This window comes from Falco cherrug, chromosome 2, assembly GCF_023634085.1.
Source record: "Falco cherrug isolate bFalChe1 chromosome 2, bFalChe1.pri, whole genome shotgun sequence".
NCBI classification, from domain to species: domain Eukaryota; kingdom Metazoa; phylum Chordata; class Aves; order Falconiformes; family Falconidae; genus Falco; species Falco cherrug.
The window spans coordinates 17,348,413-17,367,193 of record NC_073698.1 but is presented as its reverse complement, the minus strand read 5'-3'; the positions used below and the strand labels follow the sequence as shown (position 1 = coordinate 17,367,193).

The 18,781-nt window shown below is 37.2% G+C and overlaps 1 protein-coding gene across 7 annotated transcripts; it reads left to right on the top strand.

Moving 5' to 3' along the window:
• Positions 1 to 68: 68 nt before the first annotated feature.
• KBTBD3 (kelch repeat and BTB domain containing 3) lies at positions 69 to 17,382 on the top strand. Of its 7 annotated transcripts, XM_055701715.1 has the most exons (5): positions 70 to 329; positions 711 to 1,140; positions 7,218 to 7,563; positions 8,760 to 9,007; positions 11,833 to 17,382. In XM_055701715.1, exons 4-5 carry the CDS (start codon positions 8,784 to 8,786, stop codon positions 13,451 to 13,453), a joined length of 1,845 nt encoding a protein of 614 aa, XP_055557690.1. In that variant the 5' UTR covers positions 70 to 329; positions 711 to 1,140; positions 7,218 to 7,563; positions 8,760 to 8,783; the 3' UTR covers positions 13,454 to 17,382. The 7 variants fall into 7 exon arrangements, with proteins under 7 accessions (XP_027671717.1, XP_055557690.1, XP_027671714.1 ...); XM_027815913.2 differs by lacking the exon at positions 711 to 1,140; XM_055701716.1 differs by lacking the exons at positions 70 to 329; positions 711 to 1,140 and adding an exon at positions 1,995 to 3,419.
• The last annotated feature ends 1,399 nt before the right edge of the window (positions 17,383 to 18,781 follow it).

The following is an 18,781-nucleotide window of genomic DNA, read 5'->3' as shown; positions in this document are numbered from 1 at the left end:
GCCTTTCGGTGGGAGGGAGGGACCTGCGGTCGAGGCGAGGTAGCCAATCCGATATCAGGGTGCCCTGTGAGTGACAGGGGAATGCGCCAGGTTCCGACGTATCGGGGGAAAGGCGGTGCCTGCGGCTAAGCTATACCCGTGGTGTCGTCACAGAGCCTAGAGAGGAACCCGCTCGGGAGGATGGGTGGGCTTTCATCTGGATTGACGGCCGGGGGAACCATTCCGAGTGCAAGAAGGGGGAGAATGACACCGGAAGAGACCAATCTGCTGGCGACGCTGCTGCGGAGGGTGGGCCAGACTGGTCGGTGAGCTGCTGGTGTTGGCTGCAGGTGGGTGCGCGCTGTTCGGAGGGAGCGCTAACGGGGGGAACTAGCTCTTCGCCGGCTGCGGAGAAGCGGCGGCGCTGGAGACTGCCACATCCCGTAGCCGGGCCCCGCGGTCGCGCTGTGAGAGGAGGGGAAGCCCGTTGCACCATCCTGCCTGTCCCGTCAGAATTAGTCCCTTAGAATGAACGGCGGCGCCGCAGGGCGCATGCGCGGGCGGCCCGGGCATGCTCAGCAGCGGCGGGAGGCCGCCACCTTCCTTCCGGCGGGCAGGGCGGGGGCGACGCTGCCGGGCTGCAGGGGCGGGCCGGGGCTGGGTGTACGCTGACGCGGTCGGGGGTGGCACTTAACCGCGGCCATGACAAAAACAACGTGTTTTCCTTGTAGCTTCTGGCTGCCCCCGGCATTGTGCGAGACAAGGCCGCGTTTGTGCCCTCGGGGATAGTGTCCGTTGGCGGGTCTCCGTGGTACCGGTATCGGTTAACAGCAGATCGTTCCCCCCGGTGCCTCTGTGCCCATCGTTATCTTTAGCGCATCCGTGGTCCTGAGGAACCGTCCCGGGTAGACCTGGCACACGCCGGGCGCTGCGGCGGCGGCGGCGGCCTGTGCACTCCCTGGCCGTGCTGCCCGGTGCTGCCTGGCACTGCGGGGACGGTTGTGCACACACGGCTGCCAAGTGCGGCATCGCCCCGGCAGGAGTCTGGCTTCTAGAGAGTATGGCCCAACAAAAGCCTTTTATATTCTGTGCCTTTGTTCTGCTAAGAACTGTAGTGGTTAACAGAACTGGGTTCCCCTGTGCCCTCGATTACAGGCCAAGGTAATCGTATTCTTTACCCTTTGGTTTTGAGGTTGTGCCATGGCCAAAAATTTAGGGTCTGGTTGAAAATCTACAACCCTCCTTTCTGTTGCTTGCCTTTAGAAATACTTATGCTTTAACAGTTATTGACCATGTACACATGATGCAAAAATACTGAAATTCACATTATTTCAGGGATTTCATAGAATCTCTCATTGTTTTGGTTTTTTTTTTTTTTGGTGATTTAGCATTCCCAGCCCCCTATTAATGTGAAAAAGTGCTGATTCTACACAGGCCATCAGAACTGTGCTGTCTTTCTGCCTAGAGTAAGTCTCAGCTACAACTGGGTATAGGTAGGTCTAGGTCTTTGCAAAATATTTTAAACATGGAAGTAATGTTTTGGGGGAAAATGTTTCAGCAAGGAATCAATAGTATAATTCACTTATTTTTAAATATGATTCCCATTTCTCTTTATGACTTGGTCAAGCGAAGGATGTCCTATGTACTCCCTTATTTATTATCCAAAGACAAAGTTAACTGACAGGAGAATACAGCAGTCAACCCCCCCTGCCCCCAGGAAAATGCTGCTCAGCAATATCGAATTGTAGCTGGGGCTTATGTTTCAAGCATTGTATTCCGCACACTTTGAAGAGGAATCTGTGGCCATATCTATATTTAGTTACTGATACATGATAATACTAATGGATGTGAATCTTACCTAGTTGCAAAAAAACCTTCAGGTTTGATTAATAGGCTTGACTTGGTCATGCTTTCTACTTAGAGAGACTTAGATGTAGCATTTTTTTTACTAGCGGATTTATTGACTATTTTTTTTATAAAAAATATAAAAAATATAAAAATAAGCATCTGTGCAGACTGACATTCAAGATACACTGTATAATGTGTGATATGAATAAATTCAGTAGAAAACCACATTTTTATTACAAGTAAAATATGGAATGATAATAATCTATACTGAATTATTCTATAAGTATACTCAATATTGCATGTATGCTTTGAAAAAAAACACGTATTTTGATCACATACAGAAATGATGGGCTTCGGAACCCAGTAAAAGCAGTTCTTTCTTCTTCCAGAATTTGCAGTTATTATTTTTGCCAGATTTAGAAATACAGCATGGCATTTTCATTCCCAATTTTTTTCTGAAAATGAAAATTACAGTTCTTGAACTTTTTTGCTAAAAAAATAATTTCCAAAGGAACTCGATGATTTAGAGAAATTTAGCTTTAGGATAAATTCCAGTCAGTTTAAGTTCTTCTAAGTCATTTTTTTTTTTTTATCTTAATAGATTCATATGTTTGTCAGAGGATTTGCAATTAAAGATAACTGCTTGCAGAGAGGGAATCTTCCACTTTTGGAATGCCTCCAGGAATTGGTGCAAGTTCACTGCTTCCTGCTAGTACCATGCTGGGTTTTTTTCTGTGCCCTTTTTTTTCTTTTTCAATCACTTCTAAAGAACCGAAAGCTTCAAAGCCTTTGTGTCACCTTTCCTTCTCAGAATACTGTCTCAACATACATTATTGATAAATGCCACTTTTGTGGATTAAATGTCTTAGAATGTCACATGCATCTTTTTTAATGGTCTAAAAATGATTAACTGAATATTAATTTTCTTTGAAGTTCAGTTATTTGTGAAAAGCCGTGAGACTCAGTTGCATTGCTATTTCCAGACAGGAACCTGGAGTTCTGTTACTGTCTGTTTTGAGTATTAGACACTCAATGACAATCAAAACAATAATACAATATAAAAGTACAGAACTTTGAACTTAGTACTTTTGATTTAATTACATTTCAGTCCACTCTTGTCTTTTTAGTCCACAATTAGAAATGTCACCAAATCCTTTAGATACCTGTTCCACTCATATTCATCTTGCTGAATATTAAATTAGGTGTTCAGTGGGGAATGGTGTCTTTAAAAATTGTTAACAAATTACTAATTTCTCCACATTTGAATAGATAAGGAGTGAAAACAGAAGATCATCTAGAGATGGGTATATAGTAGACTTAATAATATAATACTTACTTTTAATAATAGATTTTAAAATGCTCTCCTTCACCTTTTCAAAACTTACATTAACTATACAGTTGAATTTTGTAGGGGAAAAAATCTAAAACTTTTCTAGAGAAATATATACAATTTCTTTATCTTTGTTGGTCTTAATTCTTTCTAGGTGCATAAAGTATGCTGTAAAATATCAGCATTTTAAGATTTCTCTTTTTAAAATCCTGCTGTCTAGTAAGACATATTCTCCATGTTGGGAGAAGGCTAAGTGTCCAAGGTAATGTTCTCTTGAAGAACAATTTATTTCTCATATCTCCTAAGAAATACTAAAAAATAATGGTTTGTTTGTTTGTTTGTTTGTTTTAATTGGTGAGAGAGTGCTGTAGCACAGCTATATGCTGCTTTGAGATAAAGTAGATAAATTGTTTTAAAATTGTTTGTAAATAGTGAAGTACCAAGTACAGGTTTAGACTTTTTGCCAGCTGTGTTGATAGAGGAGGGAACATCTGCACACAGAATGTTAGTTGTACTGTCTGAATGGGTTGTAATGTAAGGGTGATGTCTGTTGTGCTGGGAACAGTCTCAGGCTTCAGTCCCATTACAAAGGTTTGGTCATGTTTATTGGCAGGCAAGCCCTAACATGCCTTTCCTGACAAAGTGGTAACTTACGTACACAAAATACTTCGGTATGTGCAATACTTTCACAAAACTACATCCCCTAGGCTATTACAAAGTCACCTACATTTGTATCTATCTATATTTTTATCTTAATATTATGAAGTGATCAACATACTTTGGTGTAAGCTTTCTCCAGCGGCATTTTGTACCCTATGTCCTCATCTGTGTATTTGTGCTCCATTCTTAATACACAATCCCTTACACTCCTTTGTTTTATAGGTTCTCCTCTGTTAGTCACTTAGAATTAATTGCACATCTTATACCATTCTGAACTTAATTAGCACATTTAAACTTCTGTAACCATTTTATCTGTCAGTCACGACATCTATGACTATTTTGTCTGTTGGTTTAGTGAAATCTTTTCAGCAAGTGTGTTTATGAATATATGCACTTTATAGGAGTATGTTTTGATGGATGCTTTGGTGAGAACTACAGTAGACCCTGCGCAAACAAAAGTTCATCTCTGCTCAAAGCTCACTCAGCAGTTCTGTTTGCTCTGCTGTTTCAAATCTGGCGGAATGGATAGGAACACCTTTTCTAGGAGGCATATTGCAGTAATTATGATTTTAGTGTATGCCTGTTGAGATATTCTGAAAATGGTTGTCCTGGATGGTTTTGGACTCCTATATAAGTTTAACAGTATGCTGCATTTACGGTCTTATAGTGTAGTATCTAGGATTCAACAAATATCCAGGTTATGAAATTTGTACTGAAAGGGGGAGTTGGGCTTTCTGAAGGATAAGGGTAAGTATAAACAAATAAATTACACATTTCAGCTTCTTCCACATACAGAATAATTATGTCTAAGCAGGACTAAGAAAATCTTTATAAATATGTTAAGCCTTAAAACTATCTTTGTAAAGGGAAAATTAGCATTGGTGAAGTAAAAGAATTCCTCTAGAAATTCAGTGAGCGTTTTTGGCAGCTGTTTGCCTGGTATACAAGTATTAAGGTCAGTTAAACATTTTCTTGCAGCTTTTTACCAGTAGATTACAAACTACTAATAGGAATGTGCGTCTATCCCATATTTTGACTATGGGTTTATCAGCCTTCTCAGTGTGGTTACCTGGCATCTGGATCAACAAGCTCATTATGTTCCGGGCTGCTCTACCACTTAGCGTCTTGGGGAAAAGCCAGTGTTAAAGTAGAGGGGTCTTGTGAACAGCAGAACTAATGACGTCTGGGTCCTTATTAGTGGGCTTTGTGACAGACCGTAAGAATGCTTTTACCCTCAGAGCTCCCAGGTGGTCACTTAGTTCATACACTGTAATCACCCAAATTAGCTTATCATCCCCATCCTCCTCCTGTTCAACTGCTAGCTGCTTTGCGGCTGTCCGTAGGCTGACCATTTCTTGGCACTTAACTATCAGATGTGCAGAATGCCTTGCCCCTCAACTGGAGATCTGTACAGATAGGTTTTAGAGGTACGTGTATCTCCCCAGACATGTATTATGTCGGGTTGACCTTAATAACTTTGAAGTGTGTATCCAATTTCACTGTAATGGCCAACCGGGCACTTGTTTGGTGTGACTTTCAAGCAGAAAAACAGGGCAAATGTATTAACTTTAAGGGGGTTTTGTTTAGAGGTTTGCGGGGTTTTTGTGTAAGATGTGTAAACGTTCAGTACGCAAGCAGTGAAGTTGAGTCAAATGGTAGGGTAGCTTGAATTCGGTCACACCAGAGAACACACTTGATGTCACTGCAGGCAATAACCAGTAACGGTACAGCAGTACTCGGGGTCTGATCCATGATGTTACAGGAGACACTGGAAAGCTAATTGTGTGACAAGTGCCCAGTGGGTCAGATGATGGAAAAGGGCTTGAGTATATAGCCTTTGCCTGCCATGAGGTGCTGTATGGCACATAGCTGTATGTTAAGAAACAAAAGTAGGAGATCCCAACTCTAATGAACCATCTACTAGAGTTTGGTTCTTGGTAGTCCACATGAAGACAGACTTTGTAACTGGAATCCTATGGAAGTAAGTGGAACAAATATAAGGAGGCTTGTGGCCCAGCTTTCCTGAAGTCCAGACCTACACAACATATGTCTGCATCCTCCGTTTTTTACCCTTTTGTCAGTAACTTGATCAAATATTTATAACTATTGATTAATTCATATGGCTTTGTAGAAGAATGCATGAAATAATTATAATTGCTTGTTGGCCTTGTTTAACATACCAAGTTTTAGCTGATGGTTAAGATATTTTTGAGGGCTAAAATTATTAACAGATCCAGTAAACTGGTAAATAAGTACCAAAATTATCAAATAAACCAGGAATTGGCTACAAGGGAGATGAGAATTGAATTTTTTTTAACATTTGTTTTTTTAATGGAGGGGAGGGTGAATTAGGCTGAGCTATAGCACAGTATTCATTAGTATTGTCCTTAATGAGGGACAAAAACATTAGAGGTACGCTGCTGAAATTTGCTTTTAATAAAAAATGAGACACTGCTGTTACAGATTAAGATTAGGATGCACTGGGTGACCTACAAATTGGACTAGTGAGACACTGATGAGATCTTAATCGTAATGCTGTACAACAAATCTGATATCAGTGAAAGAAATACGAGATCAGACTGGAGTGGATGAAGAGAAAACTGCAAGAAATAATAAGGAAAACAAAAATTCGGTATTCTAAATGGACCTTCAAAAGTTTGACAGTTCATTCTAACAAAAGTTGAGAGGATATCAACATTCTTTAGAATTACAAGAATAAATATACAAAGGAAAATTAAACGACAGTTTTGACAAAAGAACGAATATATGTAAGCATTAGTAAATTGACTGTGTATTTAAAACAAGGTTTGCAGTCTTGGCACCAGTGTACTTGGGTAGTCTTTCTGTGGAAATAGTGATGTAAAAGAAAACTTTTTGAAACATGGATTGCTTTTATGAAAGTGATTATATGATGTCTTTGCCTAAAATAGTAAAGGTGGACTTGATGACATTAGATATTTCTGTGTTCATTATACAAAGATGAATATTCTTGAAATGGGTAATTTTACCTACAGAAAGCAAGTTGTAGGTTGGAGCTTGCTATAGAAGTGACATCTAAAAGTGGAAAGACATCTACTATCTATTATCAATTCCAGAATTTTGTGAAAAGGTTTACATTTCCTTTAGAAGTAGTGTTACTTTACATGATGCCAAATAAACCTTGAAATTCGTGAAAAGCCTACTTTTTTTAAAGTTTCATTCAAATGTGGGAAACCAGTTTTATTGAAATAACTGCTTTAGAAGATTCAGTCTTGAGGAACAGGCTCTTAAGTTCCCAAGAAAAAGGTATTCTAGAGAATTTTGACATACAAAAAAGCTTTATAATTTTTGGAAGTTGGGGTTTATGAGGCCATACTTTTATCAGAATAAATGGTGGTCTTGTTCTTCTGTATTTTCCTAGTTCCTCAGGCTTAGAATGGAAAGAGTGAATACGTGAGATTGTCTGGCCATGGGAAGGAGAAGATGCCTGCTCCAAGGGTGCCAGTGCTGGCAGCAAGATCAATGGATCTCTTCTATTCCAGGAGACATGGAGGTCTATTTGTGGTTGGAGCTACCTGACTAGATAAAGTATAGATCAGTCTGCTATGAAAGTAACTCCTATGAAGAAGACTGCCTGATGGCTTAGTTTGCTCTGAATGTATCACGTTATCAGATAAGCCTTTTCATGAAAGTAAAACCCAAAAGCAATATTCTTCTGGTTTCCGGGTTTGGCTTGGAATTTTTTATCCCCTTCTTTGTCAATTCAGGTGGGCCATTATCTGTTGCTAATTTTAAATGGAATTCTTGAAGCAAAGTCCTGCAATAGAGAAACCTTGGAATGTTTCCTAAAGCTTTAAAATAGCCAGGCTTGATTCAAATTTGCAGTGAGGGCAGTTTATGTATCTGTAGCAGTATAAAAAGCTCTTTAAATAGGTGTAAATAAAATATACACAGGTTTACAGTTTCATTTTGTTGGCAAAGTGGAATAAAATACTTTTATTGTAAAAAATAGTGAAGACCTATTTATGATACAAACAATGCACTTCAGTATAGAGATTTTCACGAGAAAAACTGGGCTGCTGCAAGGGAGCTTGCACTGTCTGAAGTTTAAGTCAGTTCTGAAGCCAGTTAGTTTATGCCATTGTAAATGAAGTTCACAGTATGTAGCATAAAGCTGTTAGCAAACATACAGCTTCCTGGCAAGACTAGAGGTACAAGATAAAATCAGTATCAATAGACTAAACATGCCAAGTTGCACTGTCACCAGGCTAAATGGCCCTATTTGGTCTCTAAATGGCCCTATTTGGTCTCTAAATGGCCCTATTTGGTAAGCCCTAGCAGTCCTCGGATTAGGCCAGGCTGTCGGTGTTTGTCTGTATTCTGTTATTTTAGTCCGGAGCGCTTAATGGGAATCCACTGAGAAGGTAGTCTAGTTGCCTGTATCTCCCTTTCACTGTAAGCTGTAGAAAGTGCTTTGAGTTTGGGGGTTTGTAGTATACAGATGAGCCTTCTGGAATCTAAAAATGAGTGACGAAGTTTTCCTTATCCATCATCACTTTACATGAAATTATGAGAGTTTGGGGTTTTTTGAGGGTAAGCCTAGGACTAGTCTTTCTTTAAATGACCTTTAATAATTTTAACACACTCCCTGGTGTGCTTCCTGTGGACTTTATTGAAAATTCCTACAGGTGGGTACTATTTGTAGAGTTGTTATTTGATATATGTCAGCTATTTTACTTTTCAAAGTATGCTGTGTGTGTGTATTTTGCAAAGTAGAAGTATTATCAAATTAAATTCAGCATAAAAGTCACTTACAACACAAATTTATAACTGTGCATAGGATTTACAAACCAAAATCAATGCCGGGATTTTTTTTGTTTGTTTTACGGTGTATTGATTTTTTATTTATTTATTTATTTTAATACTAAGGCAGCAGAATCAATTACTTATTTTTCCATTTCAGTTTCAGGAATAGATTGAAGAAACCATGGCCAATCAACGGGATTACATTAGCAGACCTATTTGCAATGGAATTTCTGTTCCTGAAAATAAAATCAATTCCTTAGTGGCTGAAGGTCATGGACAACAAATTCTAAAAGTACTACAGAAGTTCAGAGAACAAAATATATTTTTTGACTTTAAAATTCTTGTGAAAGATGAAATAATTCCTTGTCATCGTTGTGTACTGGCAGCGTGCAGTGATTTTTTCAGGTAAACCTATTTTTGACATGAGTTTGCAGAAAATGAATTGTAAGTTCTCCGGGAGGGAGGGAAGGAGTTTATTACAAAAATTAAAAAATAAATCATCACAATTGAACATATGCCTGCAGAGTTTTAAGCAAAGCATTCAAACATCATAATAAGGTAGCAAAAAAAAAAAGAATCAAAACATAACTAGAGTGTTACATGCCTAACTATACCCCAAATACATCTGTATTTCCAAAGTGACGTGGTGACTATGAATTTGAGATTCAGACAGCAGTCTATACTCTGCAATACAAATGTCAAACAGTAAGTGCATGGTTCTGCTGTTAGGTAGAAGTGACACAAGTTGTGTACCTTGTAAGACTTGCCTGTTGCCCATATCGATACTTGAAGGTCTGCAATGGTATTGTTTGACTTTGTATGCAATGGTCTATGTACTTTAACACATTTCTATTGTGAAACAAAACAGGCTGATTACAAATATATCTTGCATTGAGCAATTGTGGATAAATTGTACATGGTTTTGGAACACAGCTGGATTTTGTTTAATATGAGCAGTCAGTATAGTAGAGTCTTCAGAGGTATTTAAACAGTTATATTTTTTCTAAACTACATATTTCAGCCCTTCAGAATGAAATGGATCTATGAGCTTCTTTCTGGTGCTTAAAACTATGTATTCTTAAGGGCCAGACCGATCATTCACATAGAGGATATTAATTTATGAAGAACCTTGCTAACCTTTTTTAGTTCCATGCAGAAAGTCTGTTTCTAAACACACTTTTCACTAAAACACAAAGCTAAGATGCTCTAACAATAAAAGAAAGGGCTCCTGGAAAGGAGTTAATGACCTTGATTCAGTTGCCCATACATAGGTGACAAGTGTTATTTTCAAATGGCCTGGAGCACGCCATGGTCTGTGGGCGTCTGCCATATATAATGGAGAATATAGGCTATACATGCTCTTAGGACTACTGAAAAAAGAAGAAATGCAGAGGAAATAAGTTATTTCTCCACTGTAGGCGCAGATTTGTTTTTTCTCTGACACGCACACACAACTACTTGCATTTCAAGTGTTCACTGCGTGACAGGACAGAGATGCTCTGGTAGAAAGGAATATTGGGATGAAATAGCTTCCAGTGGTTATTTTTAGAACTGAAGTTAAGCACATGGTAACATATGTGTCCTTTTCACTACCTACAGGCTCTTCAGGTTAAAAATTTGCCAGGAGAGACCTCTCCCTGTGTGTACCAGTTGACAACAGCAGCCATCAAATTCCTAAGTTGTCCTGGAATGCAAGGTCCATTTACTAACTTCAGGAAATAAAAAGTACCCAGATCCACTAGATAAATTTTAAAATGAAACACCTTTTGTCTTCCTTGGCGTATGGACTTCTCTTAGTTTGGGTTTCATTGTGTAAACCAAAGATTCAGCAACATTTAGCTTCCTACTTTTTAGCTTTCAAAATCAAAGCCTTTGCCTAGATTGTTCTCCCTCTACTAGAATTGTTCAGTTGCTATTTTACTCTGTAATTAGAGATTTGTATTGTATCTGTTGGGTTAAGGAGCAAAGGATTCTAAGAATCGTAATTTATTTTGCAAAAAGGTATTTGGAACATGATTGTCTTATTGTAATTTTATGGTTTTGTTCAGGGGTCAGACAAGTTCCTGATTTACCTGACATTCACTTCCCAAAGAGTATGTTATACACAGTGATTTTTTTTTTCTCCTTTGGCTTCATAAAAGTATGGGATTTTAAAAATCACATACTATACAGATACTAATTGTATAACTGAAGTATGATATAATACTCTTGAACTATATATGATATATTAATGATCCAGATTATATACTTATTATTTCATGATTTATGTAAATCTTTCTCCACTATCATCTTTTGTCAAATTCAGAAGCTGTTGCTATGACAGCTGGATGCTTAGGCTTTGGTAGGGTAGGGCAAGGGGTGTTGCAGCACTGTTCTGTTGCCAGCATTTACCACCTTGTAAAATTTTTATCTTGCCATGTAAGATTGAGTGAAATAGTTTAAATGTTATTACGTATTTAATGAAGTAGTAAAAGTAATACGTCTTTAATAAGTAAAAATAATACTACTTTAATAAAGTACTGAGTTGTAATAAAATTTGCACAAATGTGCTGATCAGTAGTTTGTTTCACAATTTCAACCATCATCTTTGTATTCAGTCACAATCTACTTTCTGCGTGAGTTTCATTCTGTCATGCAATCCTGTGTCAAAACCTCATTTTTTCTGACATCTGCCTGTACCCATACATCTGTCGGTCAACTCAAAAGCAAGAATTAAGTTTCCTCATGTTTTTTTCTCCTCTTTCACCCCTCACGTACTTTTATTACTGAGGAATGCACCCATTGTCCATCCTTCATTTGCTCAGCCTGCAGTTTGGAAGGCCTTATTTCACTTAATTTTCTGTATTCATGCATAGTGCTTTTTTACTATATATTTTGTAAATCAACCTTTCTTTCTCAAGCTGTTGAAACTGATGCTGGCCTGAAAAAAAATCATTTTCTCTCACATTGAGAGCTGCAGACTTCATTGCTCTCAGTGAAAAGCCATACAAAACACAGGTGCTGCTATATTTTATGAGTCATCACTGAATATATCCTTACCACCACTCCCTTTTTTCTTCAACCATATCAAGCAAATGCACACTTTCTTATGAGAATCTCCACATTTTAGACCTATACAGCCTGCCCACCTTATTACATGCCTCTGATTGTCTCCTCCTTCTCAGATCAGTATTCTCTGCTGTTTGCTAGATCTTTAATTTGTGTGTGTATCTTCTGTATTTTATTCACAGAGCCATGTTTGAAGTTAATATGAAAGAACGAGATGATGGCAATGTTACTATTAGTAATCTATCACCCAAGGCAGTGAAAGCTTTTCTTGATTACGCTTACACAGGAAAAACAGAGATAACAAATGAAAATGTGGAAATGCTTTTCCAACTGTCGTCATTTCTTCAAGTTTCACTCCTTTCCAAAGCTTGCAGTGACTTTCTAGTAAAAAGTATTGATCTTGTGAATTGCTTACAGTTGCTTTCTTTATCAGAAAGTTACGGTTCCGTCCGCTTATTTGATCACGCACTAGATTTTGTACAGCACCACTTCTCCTTGCTGCTCAGATCAAGTGATTTTTTGGAAATGAATTTTGAGATACTACAAAAATGTCTTGAGGCTGATGAACTAAATGTCCCTGAGGAAGAATCAGTGTTGAAAGCTGTCCTTCAATGGACCAAACACAACTTAGAAACACGACAGAAATATCTGCCTAATTTGATTAAAAAAGTGAGACTACACCAGTTACCTGAAAAGACTTTGCAGGACTTTTTACATTCTGAAGAACACTTACTTAAGAGTGCCGATTGCTCGGTAATAATCAATGATGCAGTCAAAAGCGTGCAAAACTTTAGTGGACTATTTCCAGACGCACGTCCTTCAACAACAGAAAAATATATATTTGTTCATAAAACTGATGAAGATGGAGAAAACAGGCATACATTCTGCTACAACATCAAAACAGATAAATGGAAAGAACTACCACATACACACATGATTGATCTTCCAGGGTCAAGTTTATCTAGCTATGGAGAAAAAATATTCATAACTGGAGGATGCAAAGGGAATTGTTATAGGACTGTCAGGCTTCATATTGCTGAACCATTTCATGATGCCACTGACCAAACCTGGTGCTACTGTCCAGTCAGTAATGAATTCTCCATAGTGTCAGCTATGAAAAAACCAAGGACAATGCACACATCTGTTGTAACCTTAAATCAGCTGTTTGTAATAGGTGGGAAGACCAGAGGAGCTCAAGAAACCCGAAGTCTTTTGGATGTAGAATCCTATAATCCTCTTTCCAAAGACTGGAAGTCTGTAAGCCAATTACCAAGAGGTATCTACTATCCAGAAGCAAGTGCTTGTCAGAGTATAATTTATGTTCTTGGCTCAGAAGTAGAGATTACTGATGCCTTTAATCCATCTCTTGACTGTTTCTTCAAGTATAATGCTATGACTGATCAGTGGTCTGAGCTTGTAGCAGAGTTTGGGCAGTTTTTCCATGCAACTCTAATCAAAGCCGTTCCAGTGAACTGTACATTGTACATTTGTGACCTCTCCACCTACAAGGTCTACAGTTTTTGCCCAGAAACCTGTGTTTGGAAAGGGGAAGGATCTTTTGAATGTGCTGGCTTTAATGCAGGGGCAGTTGGGACAGAAGACAAAATTTATATATTAGGTGGTGATTATGCTCCAGAAGAAATCACAGATGAAGTTCAAGTCTACCATAGTAGCAGGTCCGAGTGGGAAGAAGTTTCACCAATGCCAAGAGCCTTAACTGAGTTTTACTGTCAGGTCATTCAGTTTAATAAATATAGGGACCCCTGGTCACCTGTACTGACAATTTGCTCTGGAGAATTTTGAAACTCCTGAGTCAAAAGAATCTATTTAAATGCACAAGTTTTAGAACAGATTTTTAAGTATTAATTTAGAGATGGAAGAATATGTACTGTTTTGTTTAAATCTTCAGTTTAAATTGTATGCTATAGAACTGCTTTTGGAAGAGTCCATTAAATTGTCATTCATGCTAGTCATTATATAGAAAGTATTACTTAATTTTATATGCAAGTCTTCTCTGTAATTATCTGAATAATTTACAAAATGATAGTACTTTTCAAAACAGCGTAGTCATGAGGAATTCATTGTGTAATATGTGCCATTATTTCTGTAATATTCACAGTTGTCCCGATAGACAAACCGCTGAGTGAGAAAACTGACTGTGATACTGTTTTCCCTATGTAACTGAAGTTTAAAAGGAATCTACATTAGTGTTGTTTTATTTAGGGGGTTTATATTCATAAACCTGTAATAGGAATTCATTGTCAGCTTTACCTTATTAGAACGACCTTAGCAAGGCAAAAGCCAAAGTGACCTTCACAGCATTAAAACCAGGTACCTAACTTGAAGAGTCTGATAATTCCTATCATCTTATCTTCAGCTCTTCAGTTTTACCAGTTTTTCTCCATCCTTGTGCCTTAGTAGTAGCTGTACTTTCTGTTTTCATCCCATTGACTGTGGCAAGATAAACATTGATAACATATTGCAGGCTGGGCAAGATTTCTACAAGATGGATGATTCATGTGGTATCTTTGCTTCAGTCATGCTGTTAACTCATGAAAAAACACTTCAGGATGTTTTTTTAACAGAAGTCTTCCATCTCTGAAGTTTCCAGTGCTACCTACAGCAAGCTGTAAAATAAATTTTAGTTGTTGCTTCGGTTAACTATGGGTAAAGGTCGTATCTTGTCATACATCAAATACAAAGTTACAAAAATAAATTCCCATATTTAAAACCAAAGTAAATAGTATTTCTGAGGTGAAAGAATTCCTTTAGCTTCTATAGTCGTTTAAATGAATTAAAACACTTGTACTTAGTGGCAATTCTAAGTGTTAAAATATTACATGGTAAATGCTACACAATATATTGCTTGATAAAGTTTCAGTAGTCAGCTATTATAACGCTAAAATTGTTACGGACTTTTAGTATTAATATTAGTCTAGCCATACATTGTGAGGTAAATTTGATCTCATGCATACCAAGTGGGACCTGTGTCTGACAGAAGGACACTGAAATTAGCTAGGTTTCATAAATTCATTTGTAATCTTCCACAGCCTGAGAATTTTCTCTATTTGAGTAAGATATTGGAAGCCTTTATGTTGCATATAAGTATCATTAAGTAGTAAGGTTGTCTTATGCCAGACAGAATGGTTCTAAACATCTAAGCACATCTTTTCCAAGGTTTAAATGTGAACAAAATTCAGCAAGGTGTCTAAAACATTTTTATTATGGCTTGAGATGACTGTGGTAAGTTCATTATCACATCACTACTGCATGTACTTTTTGCAAAACTCAAGCTCAGTATTAACACTTCAAGGTTAATATTGCCTAGCAACATACTTCTGTTTTAAACAATACACAATGCAAAGTTCCAAGTCTGTGATTGACTCTCTAATTTGTTATCAGATACCTTTACAAATTCAGATAACATTTATCATAAATATTTTCATAAGGGTGAAAATGAAAATTATGCACAAGTGGAGAACAATAGAGTGGAACCCTCCCACTCAATAGTTTATTTGTATTAAGATGCATGTCAGTTCTGTAGAGGTAAACAGCTTGTTGTTACAGTATTTCAGGCAACTTCCACATTTATGTTGCTCTTTTCATAGTGAGTCTCCAAATCATGACTGCACGTAGCTAGGTAACCTTTACAATCACCATGCTGAAATGCAAGCATATTTATATTGGAACACAACTACTTTTTCTTAGTGCAAAGCAAATGTATTGAACAGTTTAGGAGAGATGGAGAATACTATTCCTGCTCACTGAAACAGCAGGAGAAAAATAGACATATAGGAGAACAGTAGTTTTAGCATTAATAAAGCTACTCAAGGGAGCATAGAGACTTCATTAATAATTAATTATTGCAACTTGTCACTTCATCAGAATAGAAAGCCCAATTCTCCTTTGTTTGTGTTTTTGTGTCGTTCTTGTACCTGAGTAATATGAGTATGCAATTTATGCAATGAGAAAAGTAACATATTAATGCCCATAGTACCTGGGTATAAATAGCTATGCAAATTGGAAGAGACTAGAAAATTGCGAGGTTTTTTTAACTGCCACTCTCATGACCAGATTGCTGGGTCACATAAACAGCAAGTCAGTCAGTATTTCAGGTGATGCACTTCCCTTACAGCATATTTTTTTGGGCAGTCTTCCATCCAGCTACTTGCTATATGTATAAGCCTCTGGCATATGACATCAGATAGAGCAATGGTGTATGTGGTAAATTACTCAGTATATATAGCGAAAACTGAATGAAGCTTAATTTGGAAAACAGACACTGCTTTAATATTCTATGCTACATTTGCACAGGAATGAACATCAGTTCCCACTTTTGACAAATCATTCAAGGATTTCAGAGGGAGTTGAACTCTCTCACTCGGTGATCAGGAAATAATGTAGTAGTGTCAGTTACTTTATACCATTGCTTACAGAAAAGTTACTGTGAAATAGTACTAATTTGCTTCAGTTATGTAGGTAAGCCTGTATTACAACTCTCATGTAGGAAAAAAGGTCATTTGCCACAATGCCACATACAGAGTTAAATAGCAGAATTGAGTGCAGAAGCTGTGTTAGAAAGCCATGCTTAAAACAAGGCTTTATGATAGAATTAAGGGCCTATGTTACAAATCCTGTGATTAATTGCTAATGATGTAAGAAATCTCAGTGAAGTCAACTACACTGCTCAGAAGAATATGGATTACTTGCATGAGTAACTGCTGTAGGTCTGGATCAAATAGATTTCTCAGCCTACTTTACGCAGCTGTTATGCAATTTAAAAAAAGTCACAGAACTAGCGCAAAGCGAGTTTTTCTACATCTTTTTGAATTTTTCAAATTTCACAGTACTTTATGAAAAAGTACCTTCCTCTAAAAATAGTCGATGACTAGAGTAATGATTACCTGTGTTCTGACTGAAATATAGTAAGAAGTTTAAAACATACAAATTGCATGTAAAGTTATAATCTACTATTTGCACTTAAATGATGTAACCAAAATATTTCTCATAGTATCTATTCTATGTCACAGGACACATTATAAGCATGACCAGTATAATATACATGAAGATAAAATATATTGTATGTGGGATTTTAATATCCAGTAATGTTTATATTGGATAATCTTAATTTTTAAAGAATGCTATCAAAACATTATGGAACTTTGGTAATGTTATCATACTGGTTTAGTTGCTATAATAAATATCAATTATTCAGGTGTTTATATTGATTATGTTTGCACAGACCTGATGATTATTATTTATGTACTAATGAATTTATTTTCTATATTCTAAATACATTTGTAGTAAGTCAGTTTACTGCTGTTAAAAATTCATTATATTCATAAAATGGAGTAGATTTACTGATTCAGATTTATCTGGTATTACTCCACGAGGAAAGCTGTATACCTCCTCTGATCAGTAGTAGGTAGTAGGTAAGGTACAGGCTGTAGAATGTCTTGTCTGCGGTTTGTAATGCGAGTCTAATTTTAGATGTTTCTGTAGTGACCAACAGGAGGCAGCATAAGATCTATTTTAATTAAAACAGACTGAAACCAGGGATATATTTGTCAATATCTATAGCTGAACATTATGGTCAATTTACCTTTTTTCCCTTCTAACATCCAGTAAAGCATAGAGATCAGTAAAATTTTGCTGCTGCCTGGGCTCTGCTGATATTACATGTTTGCCAGGATGTTCATTCTTTTGTGAAATAAAAGCACTGAGCAACTGAATCCTTCTCAGGTCTGATTTTTTTCAGTGAGTTTCAAAATACAGAGAATCTACAATGTTTCTAATGAAGTTAACTACTATTTTTTTTCCTTTCTTTTTTCAGCTGGAGAACATTTTTGATGTTAGATTATAACCAAGAATGCAGTTAGCATGCATAAAACCTGCAGTGAGGTGTTTTTTTTTTAATTATCCTTGGATCTTGTATTTGTGTATCTCTTGTATATCAATTTGCTGCTCCCACACTAAATTGGATTTAGTCTGCTTAAAAGTTTTAAGTTTACCATTGTAAAGTACTCATTTAAATTGATGCCTTTTTTTATATTGGATCCATCTATCTCAGATTGGTATGTATGGGGTTTTTAACAGTTGAAGTATTGCAGTGGTTTGGTATTCATTTTGACTGAAACGGTCTTCCATACTACTTAGAAGTGGCTTTAAATAAAAGCACATATAAGCTACTTAGTCTGAAATTCATGTGCAAAGGGTGCAGAAATGGCATCAGTACAAAGAGAGGGAGCCCTGTGTTCTCTTATATTCTTCCAGAACTTAAAATTGTGATCTCCAAACCTCTCCATAGATAAAACAGTTACAGCAATAAAAAATAACCTTCCAGCACCCCAAGGTCTTTGCCCCACACCTAGCAAAAGGCATTTGTAGACATGTACAAGGCATCCAACAGTGTTCACTATGTTAAAAGCTTATATTGAACAATTAAGGGATTCATAGACCAAATTTGAGAGCTGCAGTGTAACCATATGCAGAAACAGAAGAAAATTGCATATGTATGTTCCACAGATCCAGGGAATTCACCATGGACTTGCACAGTTTGTATATAAAGTTGACCATATGGTAGGGCTTTTCTCACTGTCATCAACAGCAAGGAAGCAAAGACTGGATTTAATGAATAAAACACACATGAATTACACATAACTATTAAACATAAATTACGCATAAATTCAAGACAGTTCACATGAGCAAAGGAGGGCCAAGAATTTTTGTTGGAGGAAGCTGGTATATACCAAGGTTTTTCACCTGGGATAATAGCCTCAGTAATAGCGGAGTAACAGAAGGGGAAGAAAGTAGAGCTATTTAGAATTATGTGCACAGCTACCCTAGGAAATCATATGCTTCCTAGTTCAAATTATTCTAATGGACACTAATCATATTTAGTGGTTTTGTACTTCACAATAAAAGAAGGATACTCAATGAGGTATAATTAGCACTAATTATTTTTGCAGACTGGCAGAGATTCAAACTGTTGGTGACCTTCACTGTTGATCATTTTTTCACCTACTTGCACCTGAATTTAGTTTGAATTAGCTTGTAAGACATTTAGGGCACACTTGCATCTTATTTCCAAGCACTGTCAAAATACTGGTAATAATGTAAATTGAAGCCTAG